This window comes from Pomacea canaliculata, linkage group LG6 (assembly GCF_003073045.1).
Source record: "Pomacea canaliculata isolate SZHN2017 linkage group LG6, ASM307304v1, whole genome shotgun sequence".
Lineage (NCBI taxonomy): Eukaryota > Metazoa > Mollusca > Gastropoda > Architaenioglossa > Ampullariidae > Pomacea > Pomacea canaliculata.
In genome coordinates this window covers 5,879,993-5,898,871 of record NC_037595.1, presented here as the reverse complement: position 1 = coordinate 5,898,871, position 18,879 = coordinate 5,879,993, and the positions used below count along the sequence as shown (strand labels likewise).

The 18,879-nt window shown below is 39.5% G+C and overlaps 1 protein-coding gene and 1 long non-coding RNA gene across 6 annotated transcripts; both read left to right on the top strand.

The window, feature by feature from the left end:
* The first annotated feature begins 391 nt into the window (after positions 1 to 391).
* LOC112566191 (baculoviral IAP repeat-containing protein 7-like) lies at positions 392 to 5,876 on the top strand. Of its 4 annotated transcripts, none has more exons than XM_025242201.1 (6): positions 392 to 527; positions 1,735 to 2,873; positions 3,241 to 3,435; positions 3,736 to 3,945; positions 4,452 to 4,568; positions 5,163 to 5,876. In XM_025242201.1, the coding sequence occupies exons 2-6, from the start codon at positions 1,739 to 1,741 to the stop codon at positions 5,357 to 5,359; spliced, it is 1,854 nt and encodes a 617-aa protein (XP_025097986.1). In that variant the 5' UTR covers positions 392 to 527; positions 1,735 to 1,738; the 3' UTR covers positions 5,360 to 5,876. The 4 variants fall into 4 exon arrangements, with proteins under 4 accessions (XP_025097986.1, XP_025097985.1, XP_025097983.1 ...); XM_025242200.1 differs by having other exon boundaries at positions 467 to 557; XM_025242198.1 differs by having other exon boundaries at positions 526 to 652.
* A 1,076-nt stretch (positions 5,877 to 6,952) lies between these two features.
* LOC112567353 lies at positions 6,953 to 15,916 on the top strand. 2 transcript variants are annotated; one of them, XR_003099802.1, is made up of 4 exons: positions 6,953 to 7,199; positions 9,009 to 9,817; positions 10,178 to 10,375; positions 10,922 to 15,916. It is a non-coding gene; the product is annotated as an uncharacterized LOC112567353 (long non-coding RNA). The 2 variants fall into 2 exon arrangements; XR_003099803.1 differs by lacking the exon at positions 6,953 to 7,199 and adding an exon at positions 8,763 to 8,835.
* The last annotated feature ends 2,963 nt before the right edge of the window (positions 15,917 to 18,879 follow it).

Below are 18,879 nucleotides of genomic sequence, written 5' to 3'. Positions count from 1 at the left end.
GACAACTTAAGTAGCATGAATATTGTGGAATATTTCGAAGACCTATACTACATCCAGCTGGACAGAGGCTAACATGCTTTTAAATAACCAGCAAACTTGCAGTCCTACTTCATTATGTTATTATTGCTTGGCGAATGAGCAGTACGCAGTGTGAAGGGATGAATGTTAGCGTCCTGACTGAGCAGCTCAAGCAAAATGGAGATGAAACAACAATGGCCCTCGAAGCTCTGTGGCTAGGAGTGTGGGAACGCAGAGAATAGACAGCCGCTGATTTTGTCCTTTTACATATAGAGGGTGGTAGAGTCGGGACGCGGGTCATTTAAAACGTTCAATCCGTTTAGGATTCTTTCTTTTGTCTAGTATATCTCGTACGTAAGCTTCACCCAACCGACACTAATAACAATTGTTCACAATACCCTGTATGATGCTGTCACGAGTGCCAGCAAGCGATACGCATGGGTCCGAGATGTGAATCGAATCACTGGCGATGATTCACTTGCGGAAGCTCAGTAGCTCTAACCGAGAGCGTGAGTATACCCGGAAGAGGTTGCGTTATTGCAAGTATTTTTATATTCTTGGAAGTGTCTTACTGCTCTTTTTCGTATTATGCTACTAACCTTTTCCTGTTATTAAAACAAGTGGCAACGAATCGGTAAAACCATTTTCGATAGAGTTTTTCCCCTTTAAAAATAGAGCTCTTATTTTAAATAAAATTGATTTTGTGAGATGAGTCCAACAGTAGTGAAACATTCTCTTCTGCTAAAAGTTCTGGTTTATACCACAAGTATGTATATTAGACCAAGTTTACAATTGACGTATGTGATAAAAGCTTGTAAAGAGTTGTTTTCTGTTATTCCTGCCTGTCCTACCTCATTCGCTATTCAGAGTATCCATGAATCATCGTCCGGTAATATTTCATCGCTTATGATTATGTTCATCGTTCACCAAGTAGTACTTTGACTATAAATTCTAACATGCTGTTGTCAACCTTAATATTGGATGTGTTTGTGGAACAAGGTATTTTGCTACCCTTTGAGGAGCACAGGGCTGCGACATTCAGATACTGAGATATGAATTAAAAACCTAAATGTTTGTATTATCGTAAGGAATTTCGACGAAACACTGTTATCATATCGTTTTAAAATATTTTCAGACCTAATACATTCAGGTAGAAGATTAGCGCACGAGAAAATATTATTGCTGTGCATTATTCGTTTAGAAACAATGAGATAGCCTGTGAGTTCTACAGCCATATCATCTGTAATTTTGATCTCAAGTTTTCTCGAAAGAGACTTACCACATGAATGCTAAGGAATAATATTAAAAATGTGCAGAGTAAACCAGGTAAACCAAAACACGAGTACCAACTAATATAGTTATTTAAAGATAAATCGACAGTAGACAACAGCAGTTCAGAGACATCTGTATGCACATATTTTTTAGACTATGTGTATATGGAAAGTACCTCTGTTTTGACACTGTACTTGTAAGTGATTTTTTTTGGGGGGGGAGGGAGGAGGGGAGGGCCTAAAGCATTTTTTTAAAAATTAACAATGACAGTGATCTTAAATAAAATGTGAAGCTTTCGTTAGAAACAGTACTATTTCTCACAGTTTAACTAGTTCCGCATGTAATAATTTTGACCTGTTTGGTACATCCAAATTGGCATATTATTTTAATAATTTGAATTTGTTATTTATTTTAATGCTATCTACCTTGTGCATTGTCTTGCAGTGACATGACAGATGTCATGATTGCGAGGGTAAATGTTATACCACCTCAGCACATGATGGCAAGGCAGACAATGAACAGACAGCTGGCAAGACTTGCAACCTTTAGGCTGCTGAGCAACTGTGATCCCTACCATCCTGTGCTGTTGGCTGCTGCTGGCCTGTACTACACTGGCACAGGGGACAGTATCCAATGCTATTCTTGCTGTGTCGTGCTGTCAGGTTGGCTAACACAAGGGATAGACCCAGTGCAGATGCATCAGCAGAGCACACCCAACTGCCCGCATCTTCAAGGGCTAGACCTGAGCAATGTGGCGGTCAGCACACCAGATTCTGTTACCTGTACCACTGTTGGAGAACTCATGAAGCACAAGTATTTGTTGTTGAGGGACCCTGCCTCATTTTCTTCCGCAGCTTGCAGAAGTCTGCATGAAGTGGGAGGCAGTGAAGAACAGATTATGAGTGCTGGCAGTGACCTGGATTCTCACCCTTCAGGTTTTCTTGCAGCCTCTGCAACTGGTGGCACTGACTGGGGTAGCCCTGTTACTGTAGCAGATGCTATTGGAGAACCCTCACAGGTTGCCATTAATACTGGTGTGGACTGGGAAGTGTGCAAGACATCTGTGACGGAACGGCTGAAAACTTTTGAGCACTGGCCAGTAACGGCTCAGGCTCATCCAGCAGAGCTGGCTGAGGCTGGCTTTGTATATACTGGCACCCAAGACAGGGTACAGTGTGTTTTTTGTGAAGGATTTCTGCGCAATTGGCAAGTAGGTGATGTGCCTTTGGTGGAGCATGAGCGGTTTTTCCCATCCTGCCCAATGGTGAGGCACAGCCAATCGGAAAGTCCTGTCCCTTCTCTAAATGTGGCAGTCTGCATTCCCAGCATGCCTCGTAGTCACAGAACCCCTCCTCTTCCCATGTCTATGCCACGAACAAGTACTCCAGAATTACCAACAGGTGTAGATGAAGGAGCTCTTGCATTGCTGCCTCCAACTTTGGAAGCCACTGGCATCGTAACAGAGCGACCCAAGCATCCTAACATGGCTGTAGAAGCCGCCAGGTTTGCCTCATTTAGAAAATGGCCTCCAGGAAAAACACAGACTCCACAGCACCTGGCAAAAGCAGGATTTTTCTATGCAGGTTAGATCTATGTGTTTGCATGTTCACAATGACAACAAAAGCCAATCACATGTTACAAAACTTTGATTCAGAATCCAAGATGGTGTCTTTTCATATCTTTAATGGGATTTACACTTGAAAATTCTAAATAAACAAGGAGGATTAATGGAGTCACAAATTATAGTTTTGTATTTAATAATTATTATAAGTGCAAAGTTTCTGTGATTAGAACTCCTTAAAAGTTAAAGAGATTTCATGTCAGAATTATTAAGCATAAAGACCAAGACAGTACTAATTAATAATAGATTTCTAGTTTAGAAAATGGAATCTGAAATGTGTTCAGAGAAAAGTAATCCAGTAGTTATTAATATTTTTTCTTATGTGACAGGCTTCAACGATAGTGTCAAGTGCTTTTTCTGTGATGGTGGCCTTCGTAACTGGGAGTGCGATGATGATCCTTGGCATGAACATGCTCGGTGGTTTCCCAAATGTAAATATGTTCGCCAGGTGAAAGGTGATCACTTTGTTGAACAAGTTCTTGCTGAGGAAGCTGATAAAGTTCAGCAGACAGCTACATTTGATGGTATAGTCAGGTTTCATATTTTTCTAGTATTTGGTGAAATAATACATTATATTGTACTAGTGATATATTTTTTGGTTGATTTTGCAATTGTTGATAACACTTATTTTACCAAAAATAAACACAAAAACTATTTTAAATTTAGATTATGCCAAGAACACTATTAATAAATTGGTTTTTGTAGGTTTCTTTTAGTAACTTTTATCATTAATTAAAAGCTAATCTTTAGGGCTACTTTAAGTTTGATCATCATATCTACCATGAATGAATTAGATATTACAGTTATCAAAACCTTTGTTCAAGGAGGTGGGAGGGGAAACTCACCTGGCAGGAAGGATGGTGTGCGTCAGAGGAGCGCTAGCATGGGCAGTGCCAGTGCTGAGAGTAGGCGCACAGTGGAGCAGCGGGAAGTAACTGCCCGCATGGATACACCTGTCGTCAGAGCTGTCCTCAGCCTTGATATTCCTCAAGAACTTGTGCGGCGTGCAATTGAGCAACGGCTGAAAAGCACAGGTTTGTAGTTGTAACATTTTGCTCCATGTTTTCATATGTTTACAGGGCTTTTTGTTCTTCTTGGAAGTGACCTTTTTTCATGTGATACATGCATCTACATTACCAGCACTCCAGTACCAGTACCAGTGTGTTTTGAAAGTGAAATATGTTAAAGCTTTTATTATATTATCGTTTGAGGTATAGGTCATCATATGACCATTCTTCAAGTTGATAGAGAGTGAAGTGTTAGAGACTTCACTTTTCTTGGGTCAGCTTTATGTGAGGGCAGTGCGTATCTCCTCTCCCTTGCTGCCCTACCTTCCCCAACCCTCTTTGGAGTCAGGTACCCATTCCCGCTAGCAGGGTCAACTGAAGAAAGTGAGCTTTGCAGTACGGGTATTGAACTGGCGTGCCCCTTATTTTGGATGCCAGTGCTGTAGCCACATTTTTATCTGCTGCCTCATTATCTGAGGACCATGAGTTTAAAGATAAAGGGTAACTTTGATATGCCTACTCCTGTTGTGCAGGTGATGACTTTCCCAACATGGAGACATTGCTGGAGACTGTATTTGAGATTAATCCTACAAATGCTGGGAATCTTGGAGGTGCAAGACAAGTGGGAGAATTACAGGAAGGAACTGGAGGTATGTCAGACAGCATGTAACACACTTAGTACTACATCTTATAAGCATATTGCTTTTTAATAGGACCAAAAACTGTACATTGCAAGTTTAAAACAAAGGGAAATAAGTATCATGTCTTGTCTTAATGTTTCAAGGTAAGCTTATAACTTGAAAAAGAAAATTTTTTGGCATTTTTTCCAGTTTTGGGTTTTTCGCATTTTTGAATTCTTGAATTTCTTGTGCATTGTTGTTGGACCCACTCTTGGTGTGGGAAACGTGAATTACGTTCAATTTGGATAATTTTTAAAAGCCACCCACATGTTTAGAAAACTTTCCAAAGGCAAATGAAATATGTGACCTGCCATGACAAAATGAGTCTTAACTTGCACAGAGCAGATTTGTAGTAGAGGGCCTGAAAGGTGATGCTTCTTCAATCCAAACTTAGAAGGATTATATTAATATTTAATATTTTTTGTAAATTAACCAAAACAGGAAAATGCCTTCTCCCAAGTTATATGCTTACTTAAGAAAGATCAATTTTTTGCATTATTTGTTGATGTCTGGAAACTCTTTTATTCTTTTTTTATACTTTTATTCCTGGTGTTCTGTTTGTAGCTCCAAGGTCCTTGCTGGAGGAGAATAGGCAACTAAAGGAGCAACGCACTTGCAAAATTTGTATGGACGAGGAAGTGTGTGTTGTGTTTGTGCCATGCGGGCATCTTGTGTGTTGTGCAACCTGCGCACCACCACTGAGCAAGTGTCCTATTTGCCGATCAACTATTCGTGGTACTGTCCGCACTTACATGTCGTGATGCAAGATATACAGACAATTTTGAAGTTTACTTTTACAACAGCTTCTGATAGAACAGATGTATTTGGACTATTTTTAAATTTCTTGTAGACCATTTAAAATTGTTTATTAGAGATATTCATGTATTTGGCTGCATAATACGATGCTTTATCAGTTTTGAATGTGTTGTATGTAAGGTTACGAGAAGATAAATTATAGCAGTGGTATGGAAATACCATAGTACTAACAATACTACAAAGAAATATGAGAGAGCAGTAATTTGTAATTCATTTGTATTTATGTCTGGAAGTATGATACATAAATTATTGATTCATGAATGTTTGTAATTGATATACTTTTGTGTTGTACATTATGAGCAATACTTCGGTTCTGGGAGAAGTGAGTTTATTCTTTAGATATGGTATGAAATAAATCAATTTTTCTTTGAAATGCATATTGCTTGAACACTGTTGGTACCCATTTTGTGCTATGTATACTAAATTGTAATGGGACTCAAAAATAAATTAGTACTTTCCTTCTGTTGACTGCTATTACCTCACTCAAATGTTAGTAAATTAAGGTTTAGTAATCAGTGATGATCATCGGACACAGTGCTAGCAATGCAGAACATTAAGATACCACCACTGGTAACCTGCATTTACTTGGAGGAGCTTCAGCAGAATTAATGACTAGTAGCAGAAAGTGTGTGTGAGTGGGTACACGGGCATATGCATGCACAAAAACATCAAATTGTAGCTAAATAGAACAGCATGCAAATATATAATGAAAAGGCTGCCATCAAGGTGTTAATTTGGTAGCTTCTTTTTTTATTTTGTTTTTGGCCTTAAAATATATGTTATTGAAAAATCAGGGTACAACTTTATCCCATGACTGAAGTCTTTTATGATATTCATGATACGTAGCACATTTGTGTAGATAAAATGCAGACAGTGAAGAATCACAGTTTGGCTTCAGGTTGGTGATTGGATTATTTTATGGGACAGTTCTTCCACCTTGCAGCGATTTTGCACTTCAGGGGGAGAGGGAGGGCGAGGAAAGGGCTTTAATTGTCTTTTTATGGTGTTCTTTTTCATTTTTCTGTTGTTACTCTTTGTTTCAAATAATTACTCTTGAAAAGCTGTTGGCTTATCTTTCTCATTGTCCTGTCAGGCCATCACCATTCAGTGAGCACCACAGGCTATACATCAAACAGCAAGAAGTTAATAGCCGCCAACTTTTTTCAATGAAGATAAACAGAGGTACCCGCTGACGTACCACCACCACTTCATTGTTAATCTCTGCTCTCCATTACAGAAAGTTGCTTAGAAAAAGTATGTCTCAATTAGCTCTATGTAGCATATAAACATTTTAAAAAATACAGAGAAAAATAAAAATGTTAACGAGCAACGAAGATTATGTCGAGAAAAGAAATATTATTTTCCTGGTATGGATCGAACAAATGGTGGTTATTTACATATTATCACTCAAAAACCATATTATCGATACATTGTTTTATTTACACATATCCATATCGACACTGCGTGCTTTATACAGATGATTGGAACTCCAGATCACATATGCTTCACATCGGATTTTTCCGTTTAGACGCACTCACTTCGCCAGTGGATCACTGGCTGTGCACAGGTCTCGTGATTCTAGAAATCACTTGTGCTGACGGGTCATCACTTATGGACGTTCTTGTGATCGTCTGCTTAAAAGCCGTTGCATCATCAGCGACCTCGATGCAGCTGCAGCATCAATCAAAGGAGTGTTCCATTATAGTATAGCCACTTCAATAGGATCGGTCAGCAATTTGTAGTGTGTGTATAAAGACTAAGTGCAGGAGAACGCCATCAGATGCAGTGAGCAAAATGTTTCTCTTTTTTTAATTTTTATTTTCCTTACCTTGTCTGTTTGTCAGTCTCGTGGTAAAAATAATACTTAAATGGCGACAGCTTATCCAGCTCTCCGTATATATATATAATTACTCGTTGAATGTAACTAAAGTAGGTGGGTGGTGTCACTGACGTGAGCATTTGCATTTCAAGACAATCGTAGTGGTGTTGATTATACCGATACATTGTCTGCAGAAGGGCCGCATTTTTATGGATAATTCTGTCTGTATAGTTCGACCTCAGACGTGTTGACAAACAACATTCCTGTCGCACATGATATGTTGCTATATTTAGCCACGGACGTATACTTTGCAGGCAGTCTGTAGTGAAGATCATTGAGCGAATTAGTGACGAAACGGTGATCGAAATGTTCCATACCGTATCGATACCTTTTAATACTACAGCGGTTGAAAACTATTTTTCACATTAAAATAAGATGTGATTTTCAAACGCAGGCCTCCTTACTTGCCAAACCTTCGAAGTCGAATAAGGCTGAGCGCAGACCTGTAAAGCAAGACTTTTGCACCTCTTTCGATATGAGAGCTCGTGCATTGTATATTCATTTTGCATAGTATATCGTACGTCAGGGTGTGTGGTCTTTGACTTTTCAATTATCTTCTCGTTGGCATTTGTCGATCCGTGTGAGTGTGTGTAGTTGACATGCGCCCAAATTATAGCGCTTCATATGGGCAAGGACGAATTAAGATCCTTATACCCTCTTGTGGGATTCTATTCATCAAGTTTCAACACCAACAATGAAATTTCGGTCTTCTACAAACCACTATGCTTTCATCTTTGAGCCAACTGTTTCCATACACACACAGAGTGTATGAAGAAGCAAAGACCACATATCAGAGTGAAGAGTGTGTAGTTCACAAGGCACAGACGGTGACGAGTTCTCCTAAAGATGGAGGTGCGAAAGTCAATATTTACAGGTTTACATTTTCCCTCCCCACCCCCGTGACAATAATATCGACTTCATACACTTTACTAGTCACGGTAATCGGATGATTCGACGCCCCCAGTCCAAAAAAGAAAAATAAATAAATAAAAAGAAGTTTCATCTAAACTGAAATGATTTGTGAAGTTATTTCATGTTTATACTTCATTTACACAAATCGGCCTTGTATATGTGATGATCGACTAGACCCCCAACGACAGTTGATCGCCGAATTTAATGTCATTGCCCGTCAGGACACGCGTAAAATCGATAGACAGTTTATAGTTAAGTTTATTCCTTAATGTTACTCCTTGAGGAGCAGAAATCGATAGACTGCAGTTTATAGAGTTTATTTCTTGTTATTTCTCGAAGAGCATATATATATATAGACAGCGAGGATGACATCATAAACAAAGATGAAGTCAAAACGAATGGTCACAATGTGTAGACCGTGGTACAATTGCATTTAGGGCTATTCCAGACTGGTTCCATCCGGCCTGTAGTTATTGCCTCCATGACAAATTGTTACACATAACGGAAATTCCCGATTACTCGACATTTGTCTGTCGAACAGATTCTAAACAAAAACACTACGTACTAGTCTGCTGATACAATTGCTTGTATTTCTAAACGAAAATTTTGATTTTCTTCTTTGTTTTAAATGTAAGTCCTTTCACTGTTTAGTCTGATTTATGGCACATCAAACAATTTTCATGTATAAGAATGCATTGAAGTGGTCGCGCAATTTGACAAATTAATAAATCTCAAACCGAAGATATATATATACTTACTTTAAAAGGCTTTGAGTGATGTCTCTTTCACTGATATGTTTTCAGCATTCTGGAACAGCACCTCACGGCAGGAGTGCATCACAAAGTGTACCGAAAACTCGGTAATTGCTTAATTAGCGATTGTCTTACACAGTAAAGTAGGGGCACTTTGCTGAAGGTTTGTTCTATACAGCGGACTGAAATACTGGTAATCAAGAAAAGACATTGTACTCATAAATGTTCCAGCAAAGCAAGTAAACGGAAGATGATCACAGATAAGGGTTTATACTTCTCGGATGGCGTGGACCGTTGGGGTGGATGCTCGAATTTCACTCCCTCAGTCAGTGGATCACATTTACGCATCATTAGGCACACTTCATTGGCATCCATCCTGGCCCTGTTTGCAGGGCGCAAAAAGTCCATCGCGACTACATGATGATAGAGTTTACCTAGTCTGGCTTGTCAGGAATAAAGCAGTGAGAAAAATCACCAAGGGTTATGGACATACGGGCAAACAGCTATTAACTTGAAAGCAACGAGAAATAGGGCAGGAAACCATCAGAAGATTTATAACGAAAGAAGAAAAATAAAAAGCCTGGACTGAAACAAGAAAAGACGGCAGACAAATACGATGTCATCAATGTCATTGGTCATGGATTTGGCCGTCGTTGTTGCTGCGGGGGGATGAAGCCTGCTGGAGGTTCTGTTGGTGAGTTTTTACAGGACTGCCCCCGCCCCTCCTGCCTGCCAGTTCAGAATGATGTCACGTGCCGTCCAGGAAACGGGGACCTCGCCTTCACAAGAACTTCACACTGGACGACGAAGTCTACCTATGTCTGTTGATGTGGACATCCAGAAAAGCATAGATGTGTTTGGTAAGTGCTAACTCCACGCGGAGACGCAATTCATGTATGGTAAATATGGGAAACTATAGAAATAGAAGCAATTTGTGTACCCTATGGAGGGCTTTGTATTCGTTTAGAGAGAGTAGGAAAGAATAAAGACAGAATGCAGGTGGCAAGCAAAATAATTTATTCGTAATGAGCTTTTTTTAAAATTTGGCACTCTACGTATGTTTGCACCACCCATATGGCCACTAGTTTTTAGCATGTCAATGTCCATGGGCTCTTCTCACCAGCAGAAAAGCAAGATGCTTTGAAGAAATTAATAGTTGGCCAGACTAAACAAATATTGCGATGTGATTTAAAGATATATATACTATAAATACCTTTCAGACCTCCACCTAGGAGACATTGTAGTTACAAGCATAACCCAGTACGAGGAACCGTCAGACCAGAGTCCGCCGTCTACTGCCGAAGGTGTCGTGGCTGCTGTAGAAGCTCTGCCAGCCACGGTCAAAGTCAGAGAGGCGCCGGGTATAAATCAGAGCTCGTCACCCCTTACTGTACTGGTAGAGCCTCGTCACCGCTCAAGTAAGGATATTTTCGGAGAACCTTTTAGAGGTTTTTCTTTATTTGTTTATTCTTTTTCTGCTTTCAATTTTTAAAAAAATGATCTTTAATACAAATGCATGATTTAACTCCCATTCCAATTTTTTAAAGTGGCTAGTTGGCGTCAAACATGAAAGTGAGTTAAAAGTTTCTGAAAACTTCACAAAATGTAGCGCCACCGTTATTTTGTTTCAGAAACACGTTGTGAATTTTATCGGGATCATGTTGAAATAGTAATGTAGATTGACATAAATTCTAATTACCTAGGAGATATCTTCTGATGATAATGAAACGTATTCCAGTCAGAAGGCCTATTTTTGTAACCTAGCAAACGGAACAGATACTTTCTCCTATATTTTAATATTTAGTATCTTGTAATGAAAGAAGTCCACATTTGAAAAAAATGTACCCCGGATATATCACAAAGTGCTATGGTAGCACGTGTTTGCCTTATTGGGTGGAGGTAATAACTTTGATGTTTGTACACTTAAATTATCTTTTTTTTACTGATGCCTTTTTTAAATACAGAATGTGACATCGCGTCCCAGACGAACCAAACGGCAGCTGTCACCATCAGAAAGAAACCAGAAAAATACTAGTAAATGTAGGACGAAAATATAATCGAACAATTATTTTTTCATATCACATGTTTTTAATTATCATTGCTTTCTTCGCTTTTTAAATATTTTTTAACGAGTAGGTAATACTTAGATTTATTCAGTTACATTTCATTAATTCATATTCTCTACTTTTAGTAAGCTTATTTAATGGTCAAACCACATCAGAATTAATTTGCTGTTGTTTACACTTATACCTTTTAATTGTGAGAGGACAGTAGAAAAAGAAATGTATCTGAAAAACATAAAGAAAGAAAAGAATGGAATGGTGGGTGGTGACAATGAGGTGGTGTTCGGTGAGGAACCTCGCAGAGCAAGGGCTGTGACATGGATTTTTATCCACATTGAGCAGATGTTCGTGCCCCGGACCCTGCTTTTTCAGTGTGACAGACTGCACAAAGCTTCCCCTCTGTGTAACTCGTGCATCTCTGCCTTCAGATCTTCGAAAAATTTTAAATTGTTCTCCCTCCCCTCGCTGAAAGGACTTGTAGGTCTTCCATCGTACAACGTTTGTCTAGTGACTGTGGACAGCTCAGTGCAAGATGTTATTTTCCCTAAATCTGGGTAAGTACCCACCTTCCTTTCGAGATACAAGTCTACAAACATCACCATGCAGAGAAAACCGTCAGGATTCTCCATGGATACGTTTACGTTGTGAAGGCCTCAGTGAATGGGAGAGCTGGGACTAACTGTTAATTAGGATATCAGTGGACAAACGTGACGTCACGAGTGATCATGATAATTTTTGGGGGTTGTGTCTTGCGAACAGAATTGAGTTATTCACCCACATTTGGAGCAATAATACATTGAACTGAGTTTAGTAAGGTGATTAAAAAAGAGGCTTGGCACCATACTAGACCTTCAGATCAAAGACTGGCACTAGCAAACTTTGCGGTATTTGTTTAAATCCTATACTAAACCCAAACAAACCCGTGCACCAGCAACAAAAGACCTTAACTGGACACATAGTTTTAATTATGTGACTATATCAGCATAGCTATACATGATGGTTAGATACATTTTCCATTCATTAATTTTCTATAGTAAGTGTCCAGTTAAGGGAGTGCACAGACCTTCGAACCAACAAGTTCAGAAGAAATAAAAGAAGCTCAATAACCAATGGGAAAAGCACAAAAGATAAATCAACAGTGAGCCTCAAGCGTGCATGTTCAGGCCGTTTCCAACACGGAGAAAATTAATTTGTCTCCCTTGGACTTCAGCCTAGACCCTAGAGAGAGAAGACCAAGTAACCATGATGAGACTGACGACTCATGAAAAAAAGATGACAATGACTTCATCGATGTCATGATGGCGTTAAACAATGACTGTTGCTAAAGAGTGCTGAAGTCTTGACTACAGTAGATGTATTTTAAAAAAATAGTCACCTCATTGACCTCGTAGAAAAAGAACTATCTGGTGGAAGGGTCCTGTTTGCATGCAGGAAAGCCAAAAATCTCCAATCTCGGGAGCTCACACTGTCTCAAATCTTTAGTCTCATTATTTCGGAGTGCGCCCTTTTTTTGCTCTGAGCGACTAATGTTTCGCACAAAAGAAGAGGCACACATGACTAGACCGCCAGGTGCAAAATGGTCTTCGATGTTTATATTGAACTTTTATTGTAGTATGTGGTGTATACTACAAACAAAACTCAGCAGAAACTTTGAGAGAATAACTCTACAGAAGGAGGACTATGTGGTGTTTGTAAACCATGGTTACAGATAATTATACACGTGGTTTACTCTACATCATGAATTTCAGCCTGTTGTGTCGTGCAATCAAAATTCTTCACATTTGCTTCATTTCGTTGACAAGGCGACAGGACCAAATAGAGGCTTTCACTTGTGAAGACACCGGGTGTCAACTTCTCTGGATGTGAGAATTGTTATGAACAATAAAACTGTTCTGTCACAGCTTGCCAATCTTTAAATCTCGCCTGAGCGAGATCGAGGCATCTGTTTAGTGTTTGCACTAATTTAATATTGTCTTACAAAAGGTTGGACAGGGTTTGTTGATGCAGAGGAGGTTTTTGTGGGTGGCGACTATAAGGAAACCGCTTTAGGCCCCACACCTGACGGATGCCCCCAATAGGAGATTCATACGGCTTTCGGTCCCGAATGTGACACTTGCCCAGGACCTCACGTACTGATAAGACTGCCCCTGGTTGATGTGACATGGAAAAAATGCGATCCTAAACATGACAAAGAACAATTCTTTAATGAAGAACGGTTATGGACATCAAGGGTCAGGTACACAGTCGCGGATTTGGATGTTAATCCCCAGCGGTCAGCAAATCATGAAACATTTTTTTTTAATTTTTTATCATTTTAGCTTGGTATTAGTATTCAGATTGCGGTAGTGTAAACCTGGCTCTCATGAAGGTATCTCCTAACAGATTTGTTTTTGAGCGCTTAGAGAGTTCACTACTCTTGCTCCGCTTGTGAAATTGTCCCCCTTTCTTGCCTTTATAAACCTTACTAGAGGCTGCATCGGGTCACTCATGCTCTTCCTCAGATCACGAACTTGTATTATGGACTGCTTGCAGACGATTATTCCCACCTAGTTAACTACTAAAACGAGGCTGGTGTGTACAAAACTTCCGGTTTAGTCACGTTCATTGTTTAGGCTCGCCGAGACTAACAGCTGAAACCTTCGCAAGAGGCTAAGCGTTGGTCTCGGTAGACAGACAGCAGTCCATCTATACATGTCCGTGCTCAGATGCTGTGAAGACAATGCAAAGTGAAGAAGGGGCATGAGTGTGACCTTGGTCGCCTAGAAGCTGACGTGCTAGGCATTCGCTATAACAAGCATAATTATGTGCGCCAAGGTACACAAATATGTCAATTGTAATGTAGCTAGAATGATGTACTTAGTTGTAATTTAATTAGGATACTGCTAAAATGCTTTGCTTTATCTATGTCTATTTCAGCATAATGTTAGGCGTTGGCTATGATTCTTTGAGCATAATCTTGCGGCATTTCTGTGGCCTTAATTAGCTTTGGAAGCGCTTACTGATACCTTATTAGCACAATGCACATAATCTTGGCGTTGGGAGTGCTCTTCGGGAGTTTGATGAAGTAACAAACGGGGCCTTGGAAAGAGAGCAAACCAAGACTTGTTGTTCCTCCTTGCTTTTTAGCCCTATCTTCTCTCACATTGTCACGATGCACCACTCACCTACTCTTGTACTGGTGTATATGTTCTTGTAACAACATAGACCTTTTATATAGGCACTGAAGCGAACTGGTCCTTCACTATTCCACCCATCCACTCCATCCATAACAAAAGGGTAAAGGATACTTTTACTTGTTCCTCACATTTCAGTATTTTGTGCAGGAAAAGTATTTTATCTTCGCTTATCACTATTACTGATACTGCCCATCGGCACTACAACCTCTACCGCTAGCACCACCTCCTCTTCTCCTCCTCCACAACCACCACCTATTCCCATAGCTATGTTACAACTTAGGAACAAAAGCCGCCAAAATGTTACACCACCACCACTGCCAAAGTCCCCACCAGACTCATAGGAATAAGTGTTTTACTTGGCTTTTTCTTTTTTCAGGGTTGAAACCTTTTTAAAATGAGGTAAGTGAGGGAAAACAACTAGGGTATAATGCTTCTCAGGCAAACATCACTATCATTACATATTGTTGTTTTTGTATTTTAAGCAAAATTTTAGCACCATCACAATAATAAGGTAAACTATTTTTAGCATCGATTATCAGAAGTGCCTTTGTGTCATCACATTAGTGCAATATTTCTACTTAAGCTTCTAGGAAGCAAATTAGTGTCATAACAATATTTTTTTTAGATAAAAAGAAAACATTTTTTATCTTGAGATAAACTTTATTTTACTATAAAAAACAAATTATTATTTATCTAAAGAAACAAATTAATGGTGATTTATTTATTTTAATTTCTAATTTAATGCGAAAAATGTCTCCCATAGTATTTCTATTTTTTCCTTTTTTCGGAAGCATTTTAATAATATTCTTATAATAATTATTGTTATTATATAAGAGAAGAATAATATTTTATATAAATTACAGTAATCTTGCAGCAAGTATTATCTGTCGGAAAGCGAGAATTTATTATATTTTATTCCCAGTATTTTGCCATGACTTTGGATATGTCTGCTGCTTAACGTGAATGCTGGGTCTGTAGTATTTATATTTCGTACATTATTTCGTGTTGTCAGATGAGGACCACGAGTAGATACTGTACCCAGTATTTCCTTTTGCACAATGTAGATCTTGTGCAATATGCCTATTCCTAGGACTATAGCTTAACAAAACATGAATATATCACTCAGATTGAAAACAAATATTTCAAAAAGATTCAGCATGGGCTTCATCCATCGGTTGTTATATGGTGCATTTGGCTTGGGATGTTCAGAGTGGTACAAGTAAGTTTTTGTTTCCTAAACTAGATTTAAACTTCAACAAGAATAAATTGATTCTGTAGTGCTCAGTTATAGTTCAATAAAGTAATCAGTATAATGTTAGAATGTTATGATGGGTTTCGCTATTACAACCATTTGTTAAATTTGACATGCATAGGGAATTTGGTTTTTGAAGCTGCTGTGGTATTGTTGCTTTTAGTGGGATTTTGATGCTATTGATGTGTTAGTACAGCAGATGAAATGAAGGTCTGAGTTTGCTTTTGGAGTTCGTTGGCTATGGTTGTTTGTGGTGAGCAGCTGTTTGCAGTGATATCTAACATCTACATCTATTACACCTGTCATTTTTAGAGTTCACAGCTGTGTGATGGAAGTTGTGATATGCAACAGCATGCTTTTCCAAATTATGTTTTATGCTTCTGTGCTATTGCTGAAGGTGAAAGAAAGCTTATAAATGTAACATGTTGTTTGTACTCTTCTTCAAAAAAATAAATGATATTACGCCAGGATTGTCTTCATTTGTGGTGATTTATATCTGTGCACAACGTCTTAATAAGTAATACTGATTAAAAACAAAAATATTATAAATAATACAGAATAAAGTGAAATAAAAAAAATCTGTCTGTGGCCTATTTCTCTGAACTGCTCTTTCCCTTACGTCCCAGATAGACAACTCCACTTCTGGTCTGATGGTCGTCTTCTTACTCTTCCTGTCACCAAAACAACATATGGCCACAGGATTTTTAGTTATTGTGCAGAGTCTCATCACCGCTCAAGTAAGGAGAAACAATAGAACTCTCTCCCATCAATGCAGTTAACATACTGATATTGGGAAAGCATGTTTGTGTGTGAGAGAGAAAGGGAGACAACTATGAATTTTTAATTGGTTGGCAGCTGTAGTTACTGACCTTTTCAAAGTGGGAATATGTAATGCAAGCAATGTAAGAACAAATTGTAAATCTATTCTGGATTTTGAGTGGAGATAAAAGCAAAAGTCAACATATCACCTTCCAGCCAACGACCGCCTCCAAGAAGGCAACACGTCACCCAGCCCCATCAATTGTAAACAAATGTACCAGGCCAAAACCAGATAGCCATGTACGTGTCTGCCTTTTGACAATATTTCCATTAGCTCCTTAATTAAGGTCAATAAGGATGGCGTTTCCAGGACCCTTGACTGATATTTGAAAACGTCCAAAGTATTCGGCAGTGAAATCATTGTATCTAACAATGGGACAAAAGAATACATTGTTTTGAAACTATTTAATACTATGCTTATTTGAGCACAACTGTCCATACTATTCTCCTTTTCCTTACAACGAAAAACTTCTGGAATGACTGGAAATCAATGAACAGTTACTGAGGCTGGGTGAAAACACAGAGAAGAAGTCCACAGCAGGGTTGAATTTAACAATTTCATTAAAATTCCAAACTTCACAAATTTTTTTTTAAAAAAGGGACGATAGTACAACCCATCAGTAGACAGGCTGCCAACACACTTTTCCGCAAGCGAGGGGAGTATGGCGGCCTCGCTAGGGAAACGAAAACGCCAACGGGTCTCTTAGTGGACAGAACTGAATGTGTCGCCTAGTATCTCTTGATAAACTTAATGATTCGTATCTCGTAATAAAGTAAACTCACTCATTTGAAGATAATTTTCGCTCGGATATCTGTTAAGGGGTTGCAACTCTTCTCGACTTGAAGAACCTGACCTGCGAGTAGCCGTTCTTGACTCTCAAGTACAGGTAGCTGAGCTTGTTGAGGTGATCATAGGGCAGGTGCTCTATTAGGGTAATATTTGGATGTTTCATCTCTTCACGGCGGTTTGCTCCGAGCAGTACAGTTTCCTCCCAGTCCTTCCATCACCCCCTCCCCCAGTAGAACGAAATGACCACTGAATGACCCAAAATATACAGCAAACCTGGTTGCATGAAGTGAACATGCAATTTATGACTGTCATGACAAACATGTTCTGGCTTCCGATTCGATTGTACGGGGAAACCCTTTAAAGGTTGCTGATGATTCGGGAATTCTCCTATGATCTGTACTGTATCTGATTCATTGTCACATGAGGGCGATCTACTCATCTTGATGTCAGCGACGACTATAGCTCTAGCTTTGCTGTTCCCTGTCAGGGTCAAAATGACAGTAGCAGGTGAAGAGTTTTTCGCTCTGCATGTCACTGCTTTTGTTCGATGTTTTTAACTGTAAAGGCTTCTTGCTTGTTTGTAAAGATAATTAATACGCTTAACGAGTATTCTAAACCAAGTAACGTGGTAAGGATGATAGTGTATGACCAGAGGGAGAAATAAAGAAAAGAAGATCGAAAGGGGAGAGAAAAATACTACGTAAGAAATCCAGGGGTGAGAGGGGAAGTGACCACGGACAATTGGACAAAGTCATTTCGCTGGGTACCCGGGTAAATGATCCGAGGGAGGGAGAGAGACGGCTCTGAATCAGCAGGAGCTAGTACTTGATGACGTCACATTTTTAAAATTCAGTTACAGTCAAATCTCTCTACTATGCCACCCCGCTACTATGCCACTCTCGGTATTATGCCACTTTTGCTCGGTCCCGACTATAAATTCAATGTAAAAAAAAAATTACTATGCCACCACCTACTCTCGCTACTATGCCACTTTTGTGTGATTGTTAAAAGGCACAAGTTGTGAAATTCCGCGCAGTGCTCGATTATTATACTCTATGGTAGTGTGGGACATCGCAGTTAGGTGGATGGAACCTAGCACGCACACAGGGAGGGTGGAGGGTGGCGATGGGGGTAGGTCGCTGGCCGGGTGACAGTCACGTGACAGAGGGAGAGCGGGAGGGGGTCGACTAGCGACAGGATGCAGGTGCGTGGATGTGGTTGGGAGGGGTGGAGGATGAAGAGGTGAGGGGGAGAATGAGAGGAGACAGCTAGCGCCAGCTGACTATTCTTGAGAGCTTTGGACTGACGGGTAACTTGAGCAAATAAAGCCGTTTTTACGAACCCTCCGTATTATGCCACTCTCGCTACTATGCCACTTTTGCTCGGTCCCGGTAGGTGGCATAGTAGGGAGATTTGACTGTATTTCCCTTTTTCGCTGAACTAATGCTTCGTATGTCAGTTACTGAAATAAATAAGACAATAAAGTCACAGTTGAGAGATTTGGTTGAAGAAATAAATCGCCTAGCAAGATGGATATCCTAGTACGGGGGTGGGGAACGTCTGGCCCGCAACATCATTTAATCCGGCCCTTGGAGGCAATCTCAGATGTCAGTCAATCTATGACCATTTTTCATAACAACTTCAACAATCATAATAACAAACATTTTGAGGGTTAGGGTTAACAAGAAACATTCAATACTGAATGACACATGTGAGAACATGTCGGGACAGACACGCATGCTGCTCGTCAGATAAATGAACGATTTTAAAGAATTATGCATGCATGTGCCCTGAACCTCAAACCGAGAGTATACCATGTCAG

What these genes read in the sequence shown, in the direction of transcription:
- LOC112566191 (XM_025242201.1), top strand. Translation starts at nt 1,739, where the DNA reads ATGACAGATGTCATGATTGCGAGGGTAAATGTTATACCACCTCAGCAC. An exon ending in AGCAGGATTTTTCTATGCAG is followed by an intron (nt 2,874 to 3,240) that starts GTTAGATCTATG and finishes CTTATGTGACAG; the next exon opens with GCTTCAACGATAGTGTCAAG. An exon ending in GCAGACAGCTACATTTGATG is followed by an intron (nt 3,436 to 3,735) that starts GTATAGTCAGGT and finishes CCTTTGTTCAAG; the next exon opens with GAGGTGGGAGGGGAAACTCA.